This window comes from Arvicanthis niloticus, chromosome 26, assembly GCF_011762505.2.
Source record: "Arvicanthis niloticus isolate mArvNil1 chromosome 26, mArvNil1.pat.X, whole genome shotgun sequence".
In the NCBI taxonomy this organism is placed as follows: domain Eukaryota; kingdom Metazoa; phylum Chordata; class Mammalia; order Rodentia; family Muridae; genus Arvicanthis; species Arvicanthis niloticus.
The window spans coordinates 27718124-27733433 of NC_133434.1; the positions used below are offsets into that span (position 1 = coordinate 27718124).

The 15310-nt window shown below is 38.3% G+C and overlaps 1 protein-coding gene across 6 annotated transcripts in view; it reads left to right on the forward strand.

The window, feature by feature from the left end:
- Positions 1–15310, forward strand: part of Herc1 (HECT and RLD domain containing E3 ubiquitin protein ligase family member 1) — a 152986-nt gene that overhangs the window by 120983 nt on the left and 16693 nt on the right. For all 6 annotated transcript variants that reach the window (XM_076925366.1, XM_076925371.1, XM_076925369.1 and 3 more), the window contains 14 exons: positions 848–978; positions 2037–2236; positions 2440–2545; positions 4981–5127; positions 5465–5566; positions 6506–6679; positions 7647–7940; positions 9135–9200; positions 9373–9498; positions 10335–10473; positions 11543–11724; positions 12383–12538; positions 13412–13534; positions 14576–14678. In XM_076925366.1, the coding sequence (XP_076781481.1) occupies positions 848–978; positions 2037–2236; positions 2440–2545; positions 4981–5127; positions 5465–5566; positions 6506–6679; positions 7647–7940; positions 9135–9200; positions 9373–9498; positions 10335–10473; positions 11543–11724; positions 12383–12538; positions 13412–13534; positions 14576–14678 (2049 nt within the window). The remainder of the gene's footprint in view (positions 1–847; positions 979–2036; positions 2237–2439; positions 2546–4980; positions 5128–5464; positions 5567–6505; positions 6680–7646; positions 7941–9134; positions 9201–9372; positions 9499–10334; positions 10474–11542; positions 11725–12382; positions 12539–13411; positions 13535–14575; positions 14679–15310) is intronic.

The following is a 15310-nucleotide window of genomic DNA, read 5'->3' on the forward strand; positions in this document are numbered from 1 at the left end:
AACAAGTTGTTAACACCTGAGTAAATTAAGGAAATAGGGGAAGGTGGAGAAGGAAGGTCCCTGGACTCAGAAGATGACACAAAGTTTGTCTCTGTTTTTTTCTTACTGAGTACCTTTGAGTAAATCATTGTCTCACTAGTAGTTTTTATTCGTTACTTGAGGGAATCAGGTAATTCAGAGGTCACACTGCTGATTTGTATGGTACTCTATTTCACAGGACAGTTGTTTGTCATGTTTTGGGTTTGGGTTTTTTACAATCCACCTTTAAAATTTTGACAATAATTTCAGAGGGCTCAAAAGTTAGAAAATTTTAAAAGGCTTAGAAGGAAAATATTCCCATCTGCTCCCCCCACCCCATCTTGCCCTCTAACTACTGTTTTCTGCTTCTCAGACTTAAAGTATTCAGAAAAGCATTGGTGATTAGAGGCTAGGATAGACAGTCTTGAGAGCTTAGGAACACTGGCTACGACAGAAGGAAACAACAAGATGATTTTCTATGTCTTATGCTACTTCACGTCTCAGTTTCATAGTAGATTCTTTCTCAAAAGAAGAATATGGTACAGTGCCGTAAGACCAACCTAATTGTTATTGTCTTTCTTTCTTTTTTTTCTAACAACCTCCTGAGAAAGAATGAAATGTTACAAGTGAGGTCATTTCTTTCCGTCATAACTAACATTCTCCAAGTGGGTTACATTGGCTGTATGCTACAGACTCTAATTAGTTAGCTGTGTAGAAATTTTCTTGCTGTGATGGTCAAAGCACGGATTTTTTTTTTTTTTTTCAAGCATCTACTTAGGTGTCTAGATAGTGACAAGCCCATTCTTTTCTCGTATTTTTATCACCTTAGTATCTGTCACCTGCATTGCTTGGTTCAGTGAAGACAGACCATTTGCAGTAGGATATTTTGATGGAAAATTGTTAATGGGAACTAAAGAACCACTTGAGAAAGGAGGCATTGTTCTTACTGATGCACATAAGGTAACGGCCATGTTCTCCATGGCTTTTGTTGGTTTCTTTGGTTTTTTGTGTTTTTTTAAATTGTGGTTTGGAAGTATTGTCTTCAACAATATTTTGCATTGCTCATGATTTAATATTCTGTCACTACACAAAGTCTTTGTAGCCATGTTTTCACAGGAAAACATGTTTTTCAGTTTAAAAAAAAAAAAAAAAGCTACATAAGAAATGAAAGCAGAAGAGTGAGATAGGAGTGCCCTGGGGTTAGCTCCTGCCCTGTGTCCCCACTGATGGCAGAACATCCACTGATGCAAAGGTGCTTCCTCACAGGTGTTCAGTCCTGGTGTTTATAGGGCCACCCAGGCAAGTGACACAAATGCACGAAACCAGGACTCTGAAAGGAGTGGAAGGAAGGTTATAAAAAAACCACAGAGAGCTAGACAGATGGTTCAGAGTTTAAGAGCACTGACAAGGCTCCCTTAGGACCCAGGTTTAATTCCCAGTATTTAATGTGGTAGTTGACAGCCATCTAGAACTCCCGTTCCAGGGGTTCTTCTGGCCTCTACAGGCACCAGGCATGCACATGGTGCACAGACATGCATGCAGGCAAAATACTCATGCAGAAATTAAAACTATAAAAAATTAAATGCAGAAACGTACAGTTATCAAAACATGTAAACATAAAACATGCCCTAGGCTCTCATAAGCAGTCTCAGTAATTTGGGGTGAGGAATCCTTTTTCCTTTTTTATTTCCGTCTTTTTCACATTGTAATGATTACCAGTAAATAAAATGATTTGGTATGTACACATGTAAAAGAAAGGTATTATATCTTTTCAGAGCTATATTTTCATAATTTATATAACTTAACATTTATTTAGCTTTACTGTAACATATATAATGTAGACTGTATTTAAGGTCAAGTTGATGAAGATTAGGGATGATATGGAACTATCTTATTATTCATATAAAAATCTTAATTTTAATGCAGTTGAGTTATAGAAGCACCATCTACAAACCAATGAATATAAAGTATGTACTGTGAAGCGAGTATTACTCTGATTTTTTCCTTATAATTTTAAGGAAACTCTTGTTAGTATGAAATGGGACCCAACAGGCCATATTCTTATGACATGTGCCAAAGAAGAAAATGTGAAACTCTGGGGGCCTGTTTCAGGATGCTGGCGCTGTCTGCATTCACTCTGCCATCCATCCACTGTAAATGGCATCGCCTGGTGCAGCCTTCCAGGGAAAGGATCCAAGATGCAGTTATTGATGGCCACGTATGTTATAAATTTGTGTGTGTGTTGATTTTTATGGTAGTGTAGACTATTACTTGGCAATAGTATGACTTTCCAATAATCTTGATTTAGTGTCTATTACTAGTTTCATAATATATAATGCCATAAAATTACTTAAAGGAAATAAAGAACAGATTTTTAGATTTTCATTTGGTATGTTCTCCTTTTGTGATTTTTCTTTTAAGTGGCTGTCAAAACGGCTTAGTGTGTGTTTGGCGTATTCCTCAAGATATCACACAGACCAGTATGACCAGCTCAGAAGGATGGTGGGACCAGGAATCAAATTGTCAGGTAATGTGTGGCTGTTGAAGACTTTGTCTGACACCATAGTACAGTAACTCCTCATGGAAGGTCTGGTCCATCAGGGATGTAAATAATTGTTGTAATTGTGTGCTCTCTAAGTTCATGTGATTTGGTTACAGTGAGGGGTTTAATGCATATTGAGTGGTGGTCATGTTGGTGATGAGTGAAATGGGTGTTGTGAATATACTAGTTTTGAGTGAAGTCTGGTACAGTGGAGTGACAGTGGGAATTCCCATCCAGAGTGTTTGCTACCAGTGTCAGAATTTCACCTGCACAGAATGATTACTTTGAAAGAAAAGTCTCAAACTTGATACTTACAAAAGCATCTAAACAAGACACATAAACTCCTGAATCTGGGAGTTGGGAAGTATGGAGTAGAAAATGCATAGACAGAAACCACCCTTGAAGCACACATGCTTCATCTCAAACCAGACTTCTTAAACTGTTCCCATTCCCAGGCTCTTCCTCTAAGAAATTTTTACACAGCCTGGTGTGGGTACATAAGGTAGGTGAGCACGACAAACATTCATTGATTATAAATCATAATGAAATTTATTTTAGGAAGATTCTTTAGTATACATCTGATATTTTTATTTATTAAAGAGGAAAGCAAATTTACATACTTACAGGACACATGTGCTTGTTTGTTTTTACATTAAAGAATTAAGTCTCAGTTGAGTGATAGTGAAAGATACAGAGCATCTTCAGTGGTTTTTTTGGATTGATCAGTTTTCAGTTTTATAATTGTCAATACTAAGAATACTTTTGCATAAATACTTATTACAATCATTTAGAACTATTTCAAAATTTTCAGAAATCCTGTCCTAATTTTTAGCCAAAAGATTTTTTTTTAATGAAAATTTGCTTTGTGGCTTAAACTGCACATCTTAAAATCAAATACTCAAACACAGTACAACCCAAAGATACACTTGTTTGATATTTGCTAAGGAATGGCAATAGGAAAATACAAAAAGACTTTGTTTTTTCATAATTAAACCATTGCATTTCGTTAATGTGCTTGGTTTCAGTTTTGGTCATGATGTATTCAGAAACCTTTTACTGTTGCCAGATGTTTCAGAGCCTCCGAGTGAGTTCAGTTACTAACCCCGTTTAGTAAGAGTTGATATGAAGTGCTTAGCTGCTGCCCCAGCTGCTTGTCACCTCCCTATAGTTAAGCCTATTGGTAACAAAATAGCTATCTGTTTTAAGTAGAAGCCAAGCTGCATACTATTTTAAGTAAAAACTCAAAATAATTAGATTCTAATATTGGGCATTTTCACAAATCTTAACCAAAAAAAAAAAAAAAAAAACCCAAACCCTGAATGTCTGATTAAACTGAATCTCTCAACTACAGTTTGCTGCTCCTCCTTTTTGTCTGTGATACAAACACCCTTTGAAGAGGTTCCCTTTAGTGGCCTTTGGGGAGATGAGTGTATCTGGTACTATCATCTGTCTTAAGGGAAGGAGGAAGGTGCTGCAGAAGTAGAAGTGAGATCAGTAAAGGTAAATCTCACTTGCACCTGGTCCAAGGGAGTTGCCTTGTGCACTATCCTTAGCTTTCTCACTTCAAAACCCAGCAGAGCAAATATTTGATTGGACATTATTTAACTGTTCTGAAGGTGGTGGAGCCTGGGAGCCCAAAAATGAGATAGACTGAAGTCTCATACAATAATCAGTTTTATTCAGAGTATCAGAAAATGTATGCTCCAGGGATTAAGAAGAATCACCTGAGTATATTTGTATAAGCCACACATGGCAAGAATATGATTTCCCATTGAAGCATATAAACAGATAACAATAGCCAGTTGTGATGAATAATCTGAAGTAAACTCACTCCCATCTGCTGTACCTGGGTGGAGCATGAAAGCACATTCCAAGAACAATTTTGTGTTTTGAAGAAACTAAGGGCACAAGACTCTTTTCCTTTTTTTTCTGGAGTTTTCTCACAAGCACTCAGAGTCCACTTTCACAACCCCATTCTTGGACCAACAGGCATGTTGTTATCAGACAGAACCAGCAGCCCACAATAGGGAAACCTATTTGTATAGAGTGAATACATGTAGTTCATAAGTGTTAGGTGAGAAAATAAAAATTACATGAAGTTAAATTTTTTTTAAATAAAACTATTGTTCACAAGCAAAAATCATGGTTTTTTTTTTTTTCTGTCACAGATATTGGAACTTTGAAATACAGTAATTTCTGCTTGTTTAAAGAACAGAAAATTAGTTTTAAAAAGTATCAAAACAGAGCCAGGTTGCTACTTTATTGTTGTTCATCAAGTTAAGTAACTTTATAGGAGAAAGTGTCTCTATCTCAATCTCCAGTTTCATACTACTCAAATGTACAATTTCCAAGAGTGAGCTGTGAATCTTGAGCTTATAAATTATTTTTAAACTAATATATATCAAAACAATGAATTATAGGATGGCTATAGGAAATCGGCAGGAGCCAAGTGTGTTTATCAGCTGCGGGGACACATCACTCCCGTTCGGACTGTGGCCTTCAGTTCTGATGGCTTGGCCTTGGTGTCTGGTGGACTTGGAGGGCTTATGAACATTTGGTCTTTAAGGGTAAGGACTTTGGTTTGTTTGTTTGTTTGTTTGTTTGTTTGTTTAAAAAATATATTTTATATCAGTTTGGATCATATATAATAACAATTAACCAACCCTAAGAATATTTTATTGGATAATAAAATTCCTGTAGAATCATCTACTGTAAATGAACCCATCTTCTCTCCTTTGGGTGTCTTTCTGGTATGTTTAAAGTGAAATGTGGATAGCAGGTTACAAATTGAATGTTGTTGAATTCAGCTCAGTTATAATTTTAATCTATATTTTGTGAATGTAAAGCAACAGTGCCTAAAGTCAAGAAATGAATTTTGATATATATATATATATTTCATTTTAGGATGGCTCTGTCTTGCAAACTGTTGTGATAGGCTCTGGAGCTATTCAGACCACAGTATGGATTCCAGAAGTTGGGGTAGCTGCCTGCTCAAATAGATCAAAGGTAACATTACACACACATCAAACCGTAGAATGTGAGCCTAAAGAAGTTTTAGAAATTGCAGTCCAACCCCTACCCCTTTTACAGAGGACTGACTGCTGTCTGAAAGATTATTATTTACCCAAGATAATGCAACTGTTTAATGGTAGGAGGGAGTTAGAGCACAAGGACGCTCATTGCTTACCTGATACCCTTTCTGCTATACCTGGGCTTTGCTGAAAAGTGCTTGATTTTTTTTCTCTCTCTTTTTTATTTCCCTTGGAAGACAAAAGTAGATTCTAATTTTTTCACATGATTTTTGACAGCATTAAACTATCTCAAAAGGATATTCTATGGAAAAAAATTCAAAAACATTTAAATATGTAAAATATATTATGGCTTTGAAATTTGAGATTCTGATAGAATGCTAGCCAGCCTGCTGTGATTTTTAAACATCAGGATCAGTGTGCTGTTTGACTTGTATTTTATGTACTTACATAGCGTTAAAAAAAAAGCAAGGCAATATAGCGCATAACACCCTAAGCAGTACAAATAGGAATCCAGCCTGCTGCATAGAGTAGGGCAGTTCTGAAACCTTTACATTGTGTTCCTGAGGAGACAACTATTTTTATGTCTGCCAGTATCCCTGTAGTCGTGTCAGATGTGAAGTCTACTCCATGCCTTGTCTTACAAGTCCTATGGACTAGCAGATAATTGATACTGTTTTTAAAGAAAATATGTTAAGGTAGTTCACACTTTTTTATTTATTTTTTTTTATTTACTTATTTTACTTAGAAAAACTTAAGATGTTTTAAAATTTCTGTAGACATTTTTTAATATGTAAAAAGGAAAAATATTTAATCCAATTACTGGAGAGAATTTCTCAGGCTTAGTGGTGATGGCATGATTTTTAATCTTTTATATAAACAAATTAATCATATGACACGATTTATTTTCCATCAGGATGTTTTGGTTGTGAACTGCACAGCAGAATGGGCTTCTGCCAATCACATTTTAGCAACCTGTAGGACAGCCCTGAAACAACAGGGTGTTCTGGGATTAAATATGGCTCCCTGCATGAGAGCATTTCTGGAACGACTACCCATGATGCTTCAAGAGCAATATGCCTATGAAAAGGTAACTCATGGTCCTAACTCCCATAGTGCTTAGTGCTTTGAAATTTGGATATCCTCCACAAACCAGCCAAGGACATGAAGTTTGAGGGACATATGTGCAGCATTGTACCTAAGTGGTTTTTCAGTAATCTTAGGTTCATTCCTTATTTTCACTCGAGTAAAATGAAACTGTAACCCCAAAATTTTTAGTGTTGATACATTCCTTTTTATATAATTATTCATTCTGTTTGTTTGGTTGGTTGGTTGGTTTGTTTTTTGGTTTTTGGTTTTTGGTTGTTTTTTCTTTCTTTCTTTTTTTTTTTTTTTTTTTTGGTTTTTCGAGACAGGGTTTCTCTGTGTAGCCCTGGCTGTCCTGGAACTCACTCTGTAGACCAGGCTGGCCTCAAACTCAGAAATCCGCCTGCCTCTGCCTCCCAAGTGCTGGGATTAAAGGCGTGCGCCACCACCCCCCGGCTTAATTATTCATTCTTTATCCAGTTAGTTTAACTGAAAAATGTGCCTGGATTTAGTGCCCATGGTCTCTGTGATAGATTTGTTCTGCCATGGTTAAAGACGGCTGTAAAAGATTTACCTTTGATGGCTAGGAGTAAGGTATTTGTGATTTAGTTATCTACCTTGTTTATAATCAAGAAAAAATACTCAAGACACAGTTTAATATGATCCCATATTGGATTCTGGAACAAAAAAGGGTATCAGTGGTGAGACCAAATAAAAGCTCTAGTTTAGCTAATGTTGTATCAGAATACGTTTCTTAGTTTTTATCAATGCAATGTGATTGTATAAGGTATATATATATATATATATATAAATTTTCTCTAACATATACATATAATATGTGTGATATTATATAATACAAGAATATGTGCAAATCTCTTTACTAGTTCCATAAGCTTTTACAACGTAAGTCTATTAAGAATATCTGACACAGGCTCCTCCTCAACGTGGCATTCTTTTGGTTTTTTTCTTAGCCTCATGTAGTTTGTGGTGACCAGCTTGTTCACAGCCCCTACATGCAATGTCTGGCTTCCCTTGCTGTGGGACTTCATCTGGATCAGCTGTTGTGTAGCCCTCCAGTGCCACCACACCATCAGAACTGCCTCCCTGACCCTGCATCCTGGAATCCCAATGAGTGGGCCTGGTTAGAATGCTTCTCAACCACCATCAAGGCTGCAGAAGCCCTGACCAATGGAGCCCAGTTTCCAGAGTCATTTACCGTCCCAGATCTAGAGCCCGTTCCTGAGGATGAGCTAGTGTTCCTCATGGTAAGTGCAGCGTGAGCTGCTGTAATATAGTGGAGGTTGCATCCCGGCTGCTTGGTGTGCCACAGATCCTTAGCTGACTTGACTAACTAGCGACATGCCCTTAGGTAAACTGAATATACTTCTGTTGGATAGCTGTTCAAGTCTCTGGTGACAGAGCCTTTCTGAATCTCCTAACTCCATACATAGTTCCATACTTTCCTGTTTTCTTCATCTGTAGGTGCTTGTTAAGTACCTTAATCATATACATTTTTAGTTTTCCTTTGGTCATTTTGTGAGATGGATGCCACATAGAAATTCTGATTTAGTCCACACTTAGAACATATTAGTAATCAGCATCACAGAAGAGCAGTCAGGCTGGCATTCCTTCTTTACTGTATTTGATCGTGTTTAGCTATAGAAATGGTGATGACCATAAAATGCCAAAATAGGGGAGACAAGCCAGCACCTGACCTAACTTTAGTTAAGGTTTATATTTGCAAACATTTGAACATAAAAATGTAAATACAACATAAAACAGATTAAAGAAATTCATCTGAATATATAATTTTTAATCAGGAAATGTCTTTTATAGTATTGTGAATGTTATACTCAGCACACCTGCCTGACTTGTACAGGGCCCTGAGTTTGGTCCCTAACCAGCACCATATACAAATAATAGAACAGAGGAGTACAATCATGTAGAACAGAACAGAGCATAACAACTCTGTTTGAACCCCATTTGGGCCTAATATCATCTTACAGATATGGAAACTGAAGCCCAAAACAATGACAAGACAAAGAACCTAGGGAGGCAGTAGATTTCCTACATGGCCTTGCACCCCTTGGTACTCAGTAAATATGAATGGTTAGCTTTGAACTTAGGCTACAGTGATAATGAAAGTGTGTATAGTAAAAGTAAATATTAGACTGCAAAAAGCAAATTTTGAAATTATGATGATACTGAACTTGCTGGGTGGGATGGCACATGCCTCTAACCCCAACTTCCTAGAAGGAAAAAGCAAGAGAATTTTGACCCCAAGAATTTGAAGAAACATAGCAAGACCCTGTCTTTTTAAAACAAAAAAAAAGAAAATAAGAGCAACTCCTCTTGCCTTGTCATAATGTCACCATGTTCTTTAGAAAGGAAACATCACTAACAGAGCAGACAAGTCCCGACAAAGCATCATTGTTTCTGTTGTGTGCTCTATCTTACAGGATAACAGCAAGTGGATCAATGGCATGGATGAACAAATTATGTCTTGGGCAACTTCCAGACCTGAGGTCAGTAAAGATAAGATTACTGTGTGGTAGGTTTCAGTCAGTCTTTTGATTGTAAATGCATGTGTTTCTGTGTCCTTCTGTTTTCTGTAGAGGTTGTCACATGCTTGTGCTCGGTATGTATTTGTTTGAGCAACTAGACGACCCTAACTTTAGGTGCCTATGGGTTTTTTAGGACTGGCACCTGGGAGGTAAATGTGATGTCTACTTATGGGGTGCTGGCAGGCATGGACAGCTGGCCGAAGCTGGAAGAAATGTAATGGTACCAGCTACAGCGCCTTCGTTCTCACAAGCCCAACAGGTAACTAGCAGAGTGAAGAACAGAGAAGAAATGTGAGAATTCTAATTACTCTCAGTAACTTATTTGAGGTTGAATCTTGTCAGTTTTGTAGTCTGTTGTGGTGAATCATTAAAGAACTTCATTTTATATGTGGCCTCCAAATAAAACCTTCCCAAGGTTTTATTGTACTTAAGACATTTTATTAAGCAGTTTCTAAAATTCTCTTGCTTCCAAGTATAGTTATTAATGTCACAATATATTAGGCCAGTGCAGTGTATATTTATGGAAGCTGAGCTAATTGTAATCTCTGTGCTCTTGAGGAACCATGATCTACCTAGGATCTTTAGCCACACTTTACTGATACCCCTTCCTTCACCTAATAGTCATGGTGCTGTATTCCCAAGCCATCCTTGTGCTCTCTTCTCCCTAAAGCTGTCCCAGAGTTCACTGCTTTTCCCTGAGTGCCCCTCCAATTTCTGCCCCTTTCTCCACCAGCCTTTAGTAGTTTCCTATGTCCTTTCCTCTTTCTTCTCTTATCTATGTTGTTGTTTAACTGTGCTCAGTTAGCTGAAATCTCATGGTTCTGAATTATTTCCATCAGATGGTACTCATATTAATTGTAATCAGAAGTATATTAATCAAAGGTTACAGGGGAGCCACAGGTAGGCCAGTTTTTCTGCTGTACAAAGGAAATAAAGAACTGGTAGAGAGATCTTCAAGTGCATGGGAGCACCTAAAATGTCTGTATGTTAGAGATAAACAGTAAGGGTAGTGGGTGGTAATGCATGTACACGGTGTATCTTGATTATGCCTGACTGAAATAAGGATAATGTTTTTAATTTTGTGTGTTATCCTAGGTTATATGTGGTCAGAACTGCACCTTTGTCATCCAGGCCAATGGCACAGTGTTGGCTTGTGGGGAAGGAAGTTATGGCAGATTGGGGCAAGGAAATTCAGATGACCTTCATGTGCTGACTGTTATTTCAGCCCTACAAGGTGAGGCTGCCCTGGATTTAGACAGGTTAGAAACTGTGACCTGACTGTAGAAATGTGTGCATCCACTGGACCGTTCCCCACTAGTGAGCCCATGGAGTTTGCTTTTGTGTGGGTTCTAGTTAGGTAATGTATATAGCCTTGATTTCCACATTTTAAGCTATTTCACAAGTAGGAGTGCTAGAATCTGGCAGCATATATATATTTGAGATTGAAGGAAAACCAAAGGTTTTTAAATTACAAACAGATTTTTTTAGATTGTTAAATTGTAATCAGGTAGTTGTGTGTGTGTATAAGTGTGTGTTTCACTTACATAACAAATAATTCACATGAAAATTTCCAGCTGTGCTAAAGAGTTTAAAGAGCATCTGGCAGAGTTCTATGTCACTCTAGAAAGAAGCAATAAAAACTGCTATGGGGTCTCTTGGATCCCAAAGCTTGCAATAAGGGATATTCAACCTTTGAACATTGTGACATGATATCATCTGCAAATGTGTTAGGCCACACCCATAGCTACCTTCAGATGTATTTGGCCTACAGGCTGTAAGGTGAGCACACTTGTTCATGGAGAACATAGAATGTAAATACTTCTACTAAGGCTTACCAGTAAGTTCATAGGAGATTCTTGCAGAACTGGGTCAGAGCGTGCTGCAGTGCAGGTGGGAACACAGGCAGGGTTCCCACCTGTTCTCTCTAGCCCCTGGCTCTGGAACCTTGCACAAGCACTACAACACTTCCCACTTTGTCTCTGTAGCTGTAGAAAATGGGAATGTCTGCCATTGGATCTAAGTGGAAAGAAAAATGAAAGAATCCTGATTAAGCATTGATAGGAGTGGCTAGAATACCAGCTTTAGTGGCTGTAGTGGCTGTTCATGTCCTCCCTTGTCTTCATCATTTTGCGTGATTGCTCCCAGATATGCAAGGTTATGTCTATAAATTTGATATAAAATTTTAAAAAGTTTGTTATTCTACAGTACCATTTTGATGTTTTTCAAATCTTAAGGCATTCTCTAGCAGCTGCAAGAGTGACAGTTTACCATTTGAGACCTCTTGTGTTTCTGCTGTCTTCTAGGTTTTGTGGTGACCCAGCTGGTGACTTCCTGTGGCTCAGATGGGCACTCAATGGCCCTGACAGAAAGTGGTGAAGTCTTTAGCTGGGGAGATGGGGACTATGGCAAACTTGGCCATGGAAACAGCGACAGACAGCGGCGACCAAGGCAGATTGAGGCCTTACAAGGAGAAGAAGTAGTACAGGTATAGCATCCATAAGGTTGCCTTTGAACCTAAGTACGGTGTTATTAAATAGCATTCTGAAGTTCAGCTAGCAGGAATAGTATAAAAACACATTCCATGGGCGGAATAAGAGATCCACTATTTTTGGTTATGTAGGCTCATTACTGAGCTTTTCAGAAATTAAATAGATTTTAATATTAGAATGGACTTAACTTTTCCAAGCCAGCAGCAGCCTTGGTCCAGGATATGGTGCTGCATACTCTTGGAAAAACCTCCACGTGATCAGGTCCTACCTTGCAGTCCTTGGTAGGTAGTAGGGAAGTTTTCATTTAACCTTTTCCTTCTTGTTGTAAATGGATGCACATGTCTGTTAGATCTGCTGGTGATCTAAGATAATATTACAAAATTACATAGCACCCCAGAGTTTACTATAAATTTCCACTCGTTTGTTTCCTTCAGTCTACGCCAGTGTACACAGCCAAAAGAGAGATGACAGTTATTCCAGTGTCTGCTTGATTTTTCTGAACCTGTGAGGCAGATCAGGAGGGCTGTGTGAGCAGGTAGACGACCTGCGCTTCACTTGTCAGCCAATTATATCGCTATGTTCATTATCAAAAGTGAATGGCTTCTTTCCTAGTCGATCTTCTTACAAACTTTTTTCTCCTTGACTCTGTCCTAGATGTCTTGTGGCTTCAAGCATTCAGCAGTGGTAACATCAGATGGCAAACTCTTTACCTTTGGGAATGGTGACTATGGTCGTCTGGGTCTTGGAAACACCTCTAACAAAAAACTTCCAGAGAGAGTGACTGCACTGGAGGGATATCAGATTGGACAGGCATGGCATAAGTCAATACAATGCTTTAGTTGATAGTAATTTCTTACCTTTTCTGTTTCCACTTAGATATTCTTCTGTCAGTCAAAAAGAGCAGAATTGCTAGTTGTATTTAACCTCTGTACCTTTTGTTTAACATACTTTATAATTTCATGACTTTTTCCCAATGTGAAAAATCCACAGTTTTGGCCCCTAAGTTTTGGAGGTGACTGTTTAAAAAAAAAAAAAAAAAAAAGCCATCCATAAAATGTTACCAATAACTTGCTATATAAAGTCTTTTTCAAAGCTGGATGTGTTGGCACACACCTGAAATCCTAGCATCTGAAAGGCCTAAGTAGGCAGATGGAGAGTTTAAGTTTAGCCTAGATTATTCATCAGCACTGAATCTCAAATAAGCAAGCAACCAAGCAGCAGCCGCCACACAAGACTGCCTTTACACAGCACAGCTCTGTTGTTGCTCCTGTGTGGCAGTGGTGAGTTGGACAGCTGGATTTTTTCATCTGCATAAAGACACTGAGTGTGTTTCTCAATAATTGGTAAGATCTCTTGATTTTCCCTGTTACCGCTAAGGCAGCCTCTGTAATAGATGAGTATTTCTGAGGTAGATGTACTTCTTTCCCGCCTTTTCTACTTTTATGTTCTTAGTTAGCTACAGATGCTTGAAGGATTTTACTTTGAAGAAAAGAATTATTTAGGGATCTTGGGAATCCTAGTTGATGTGTTTGGGTTAACTTTAGGAGCAGTTACCAAAACCAGTAAGAATCTTGGGAAACAACACATGAAATTTATACAGTTAAGAAGAGAGACAAGTTCTGGAAACAGAGTTTGTGTTCAGGTCAGATGATCTGTTCACTGAGTACTTCGTTGTTTCTACAGGTGGCCTGTGGGCTGAACCACACCTTGGCAGTGTCAGCAGATGGCTCCATGGTGTGGGCATTTGGAGATGGAGACTATGGTAAACTGGGCTTAGGAAATTCCACTGCAAAATCTTCTCCTCAGGTAGTTACTGCCTTGAATCTCAGTTTGTATGTAACAGAAATGAGGTTTTGCTTCTCTCAGTACCTCTTTTACATTGGAAGTGCTTTAGCTTGCACATTTTTATAATTCATAAAGAAGGTTTAAGGTTAAGCCTTCAGTTGCTTATTTTCAAATATCCAACATTCTAGATCTTGACTTTTAAAGAACCATTACTAAGGTTAAATGGTTGTAAACATTCCACAAGGATAAGCTTCTGTCTCTGCAGATGAGCTAAGTACTGTACGACTATGTCCCATGTCAAGGAAGAGGCACCTCCTGGGTTCCTCGTGGAAGGATCCATGGGCAAATATTTACAACTCTGCCTGCAGCTACTGTTTCAGCATGCCACCATTGGATTGTGCGTCTTTCAAGAATATATAGAAAAAAATGAGTGCTTATAAAATTAGGAACTGTTGTTCACATTTTAGGTCTCTTGGTTCCGCAGACCTCCTGTGCAGCTTTGCTCCATGGGCTTTCCTTACATACGTACATAGCATGACATGATCTATAACTTTGTTTTCAACTTCAGTTTGCTATTATATATAGTCTGTGACATGTTAATAGTTGCCTTGATGAATATTCAGTAGGGGTACAGAAAAGCAGACAACTTCATCTGTGGGAATGTAGACGGCAGCTGTTACCACGTGGGAAAGCTAAAAGAAAGCAAACTGACAGGAAGCTGCTTGTGGTCTCACAGGATCTTGCAGTGTTGTTTAAAAAGGTCATGGTTTTCTTTGGTTTCTGTTGCTCAGTGAAGTGCTTCCACTTTACAAGTTCCTGAGAACTTGTAAAGACTTCTTGAGCCTCTGCATTCTCTCCCACACATACTCAGTTACCGCCCAGAACAGTAGGAGAAAATAATATCTAGGAATACAATTTGGGTAAAACAAGTCAGTAACAATTGGCCTTTTTATTGAAGGCAGATTTCAATTTTATAAATGCCAGTTGTAAAGTTTAAGAGATTTTCGCTTCTTTATTTGTTTTGTTTCTTCCAAACATATACTTTATGCTTTTATTTCACAGAAAGTTGATGTCCTCTGTGGAATTGGAATTAAAAAGGTTGCTTGTGGAACTCAGTTTTCTGTGGCTTTGACTAAAGATGGTCATGTGTATACTTTTGGTCAAGGTAAGGTATCTTCTAGCCTACATTACTTTCTATACATGTATATTATAAAAAAATGTTTGCCTTCTTGGTTCCTAGAGAGTTCTGAGTGGTGTCTACCACATTACCCTTAATCATTGCTGCTACTCTGCTTTTATTTGATGAGTTTGTTTTCAAGGACAAACTGCCCTCCATTAAATCTCAAGTGAAGAGAGCCTTCACTCTTGCTGAAAGAATTGCTGCAGAGAGCTCTACCTCCTCCTTTCTGCTGCAGTCAGGCTGTAGAGACTGCGAGATGTGTGAGGGTGGCATGAGAGAGGAAGTAAACTATGACTAAAGTTTCTGTCTCGGGAGAGCACTGAGTCCTCTGAGTAATGAATGAGCTCACTCAGGAGGGAAGGAACTTGCTGTAGTTATTGTGTGAGTTTGCTTTTTCTTCATATGACAAAGAGCCTGACATAATGGAAGAAAGGTTATTCTGTTTCATGGATGCAGAAGGGTCAGTGTGTAGTTTTATGATTCCATTGCTCCTAGGTTCATGAAGAAACAGACTCTTTGGGAGAAGAAAATGGCTGAACAAAGCTAGTCACCTCATGGTAGATACGAGGTAGAGAAAGGGGAAAGGGTTGGAGACAAGATACATCCTTCAAACACAC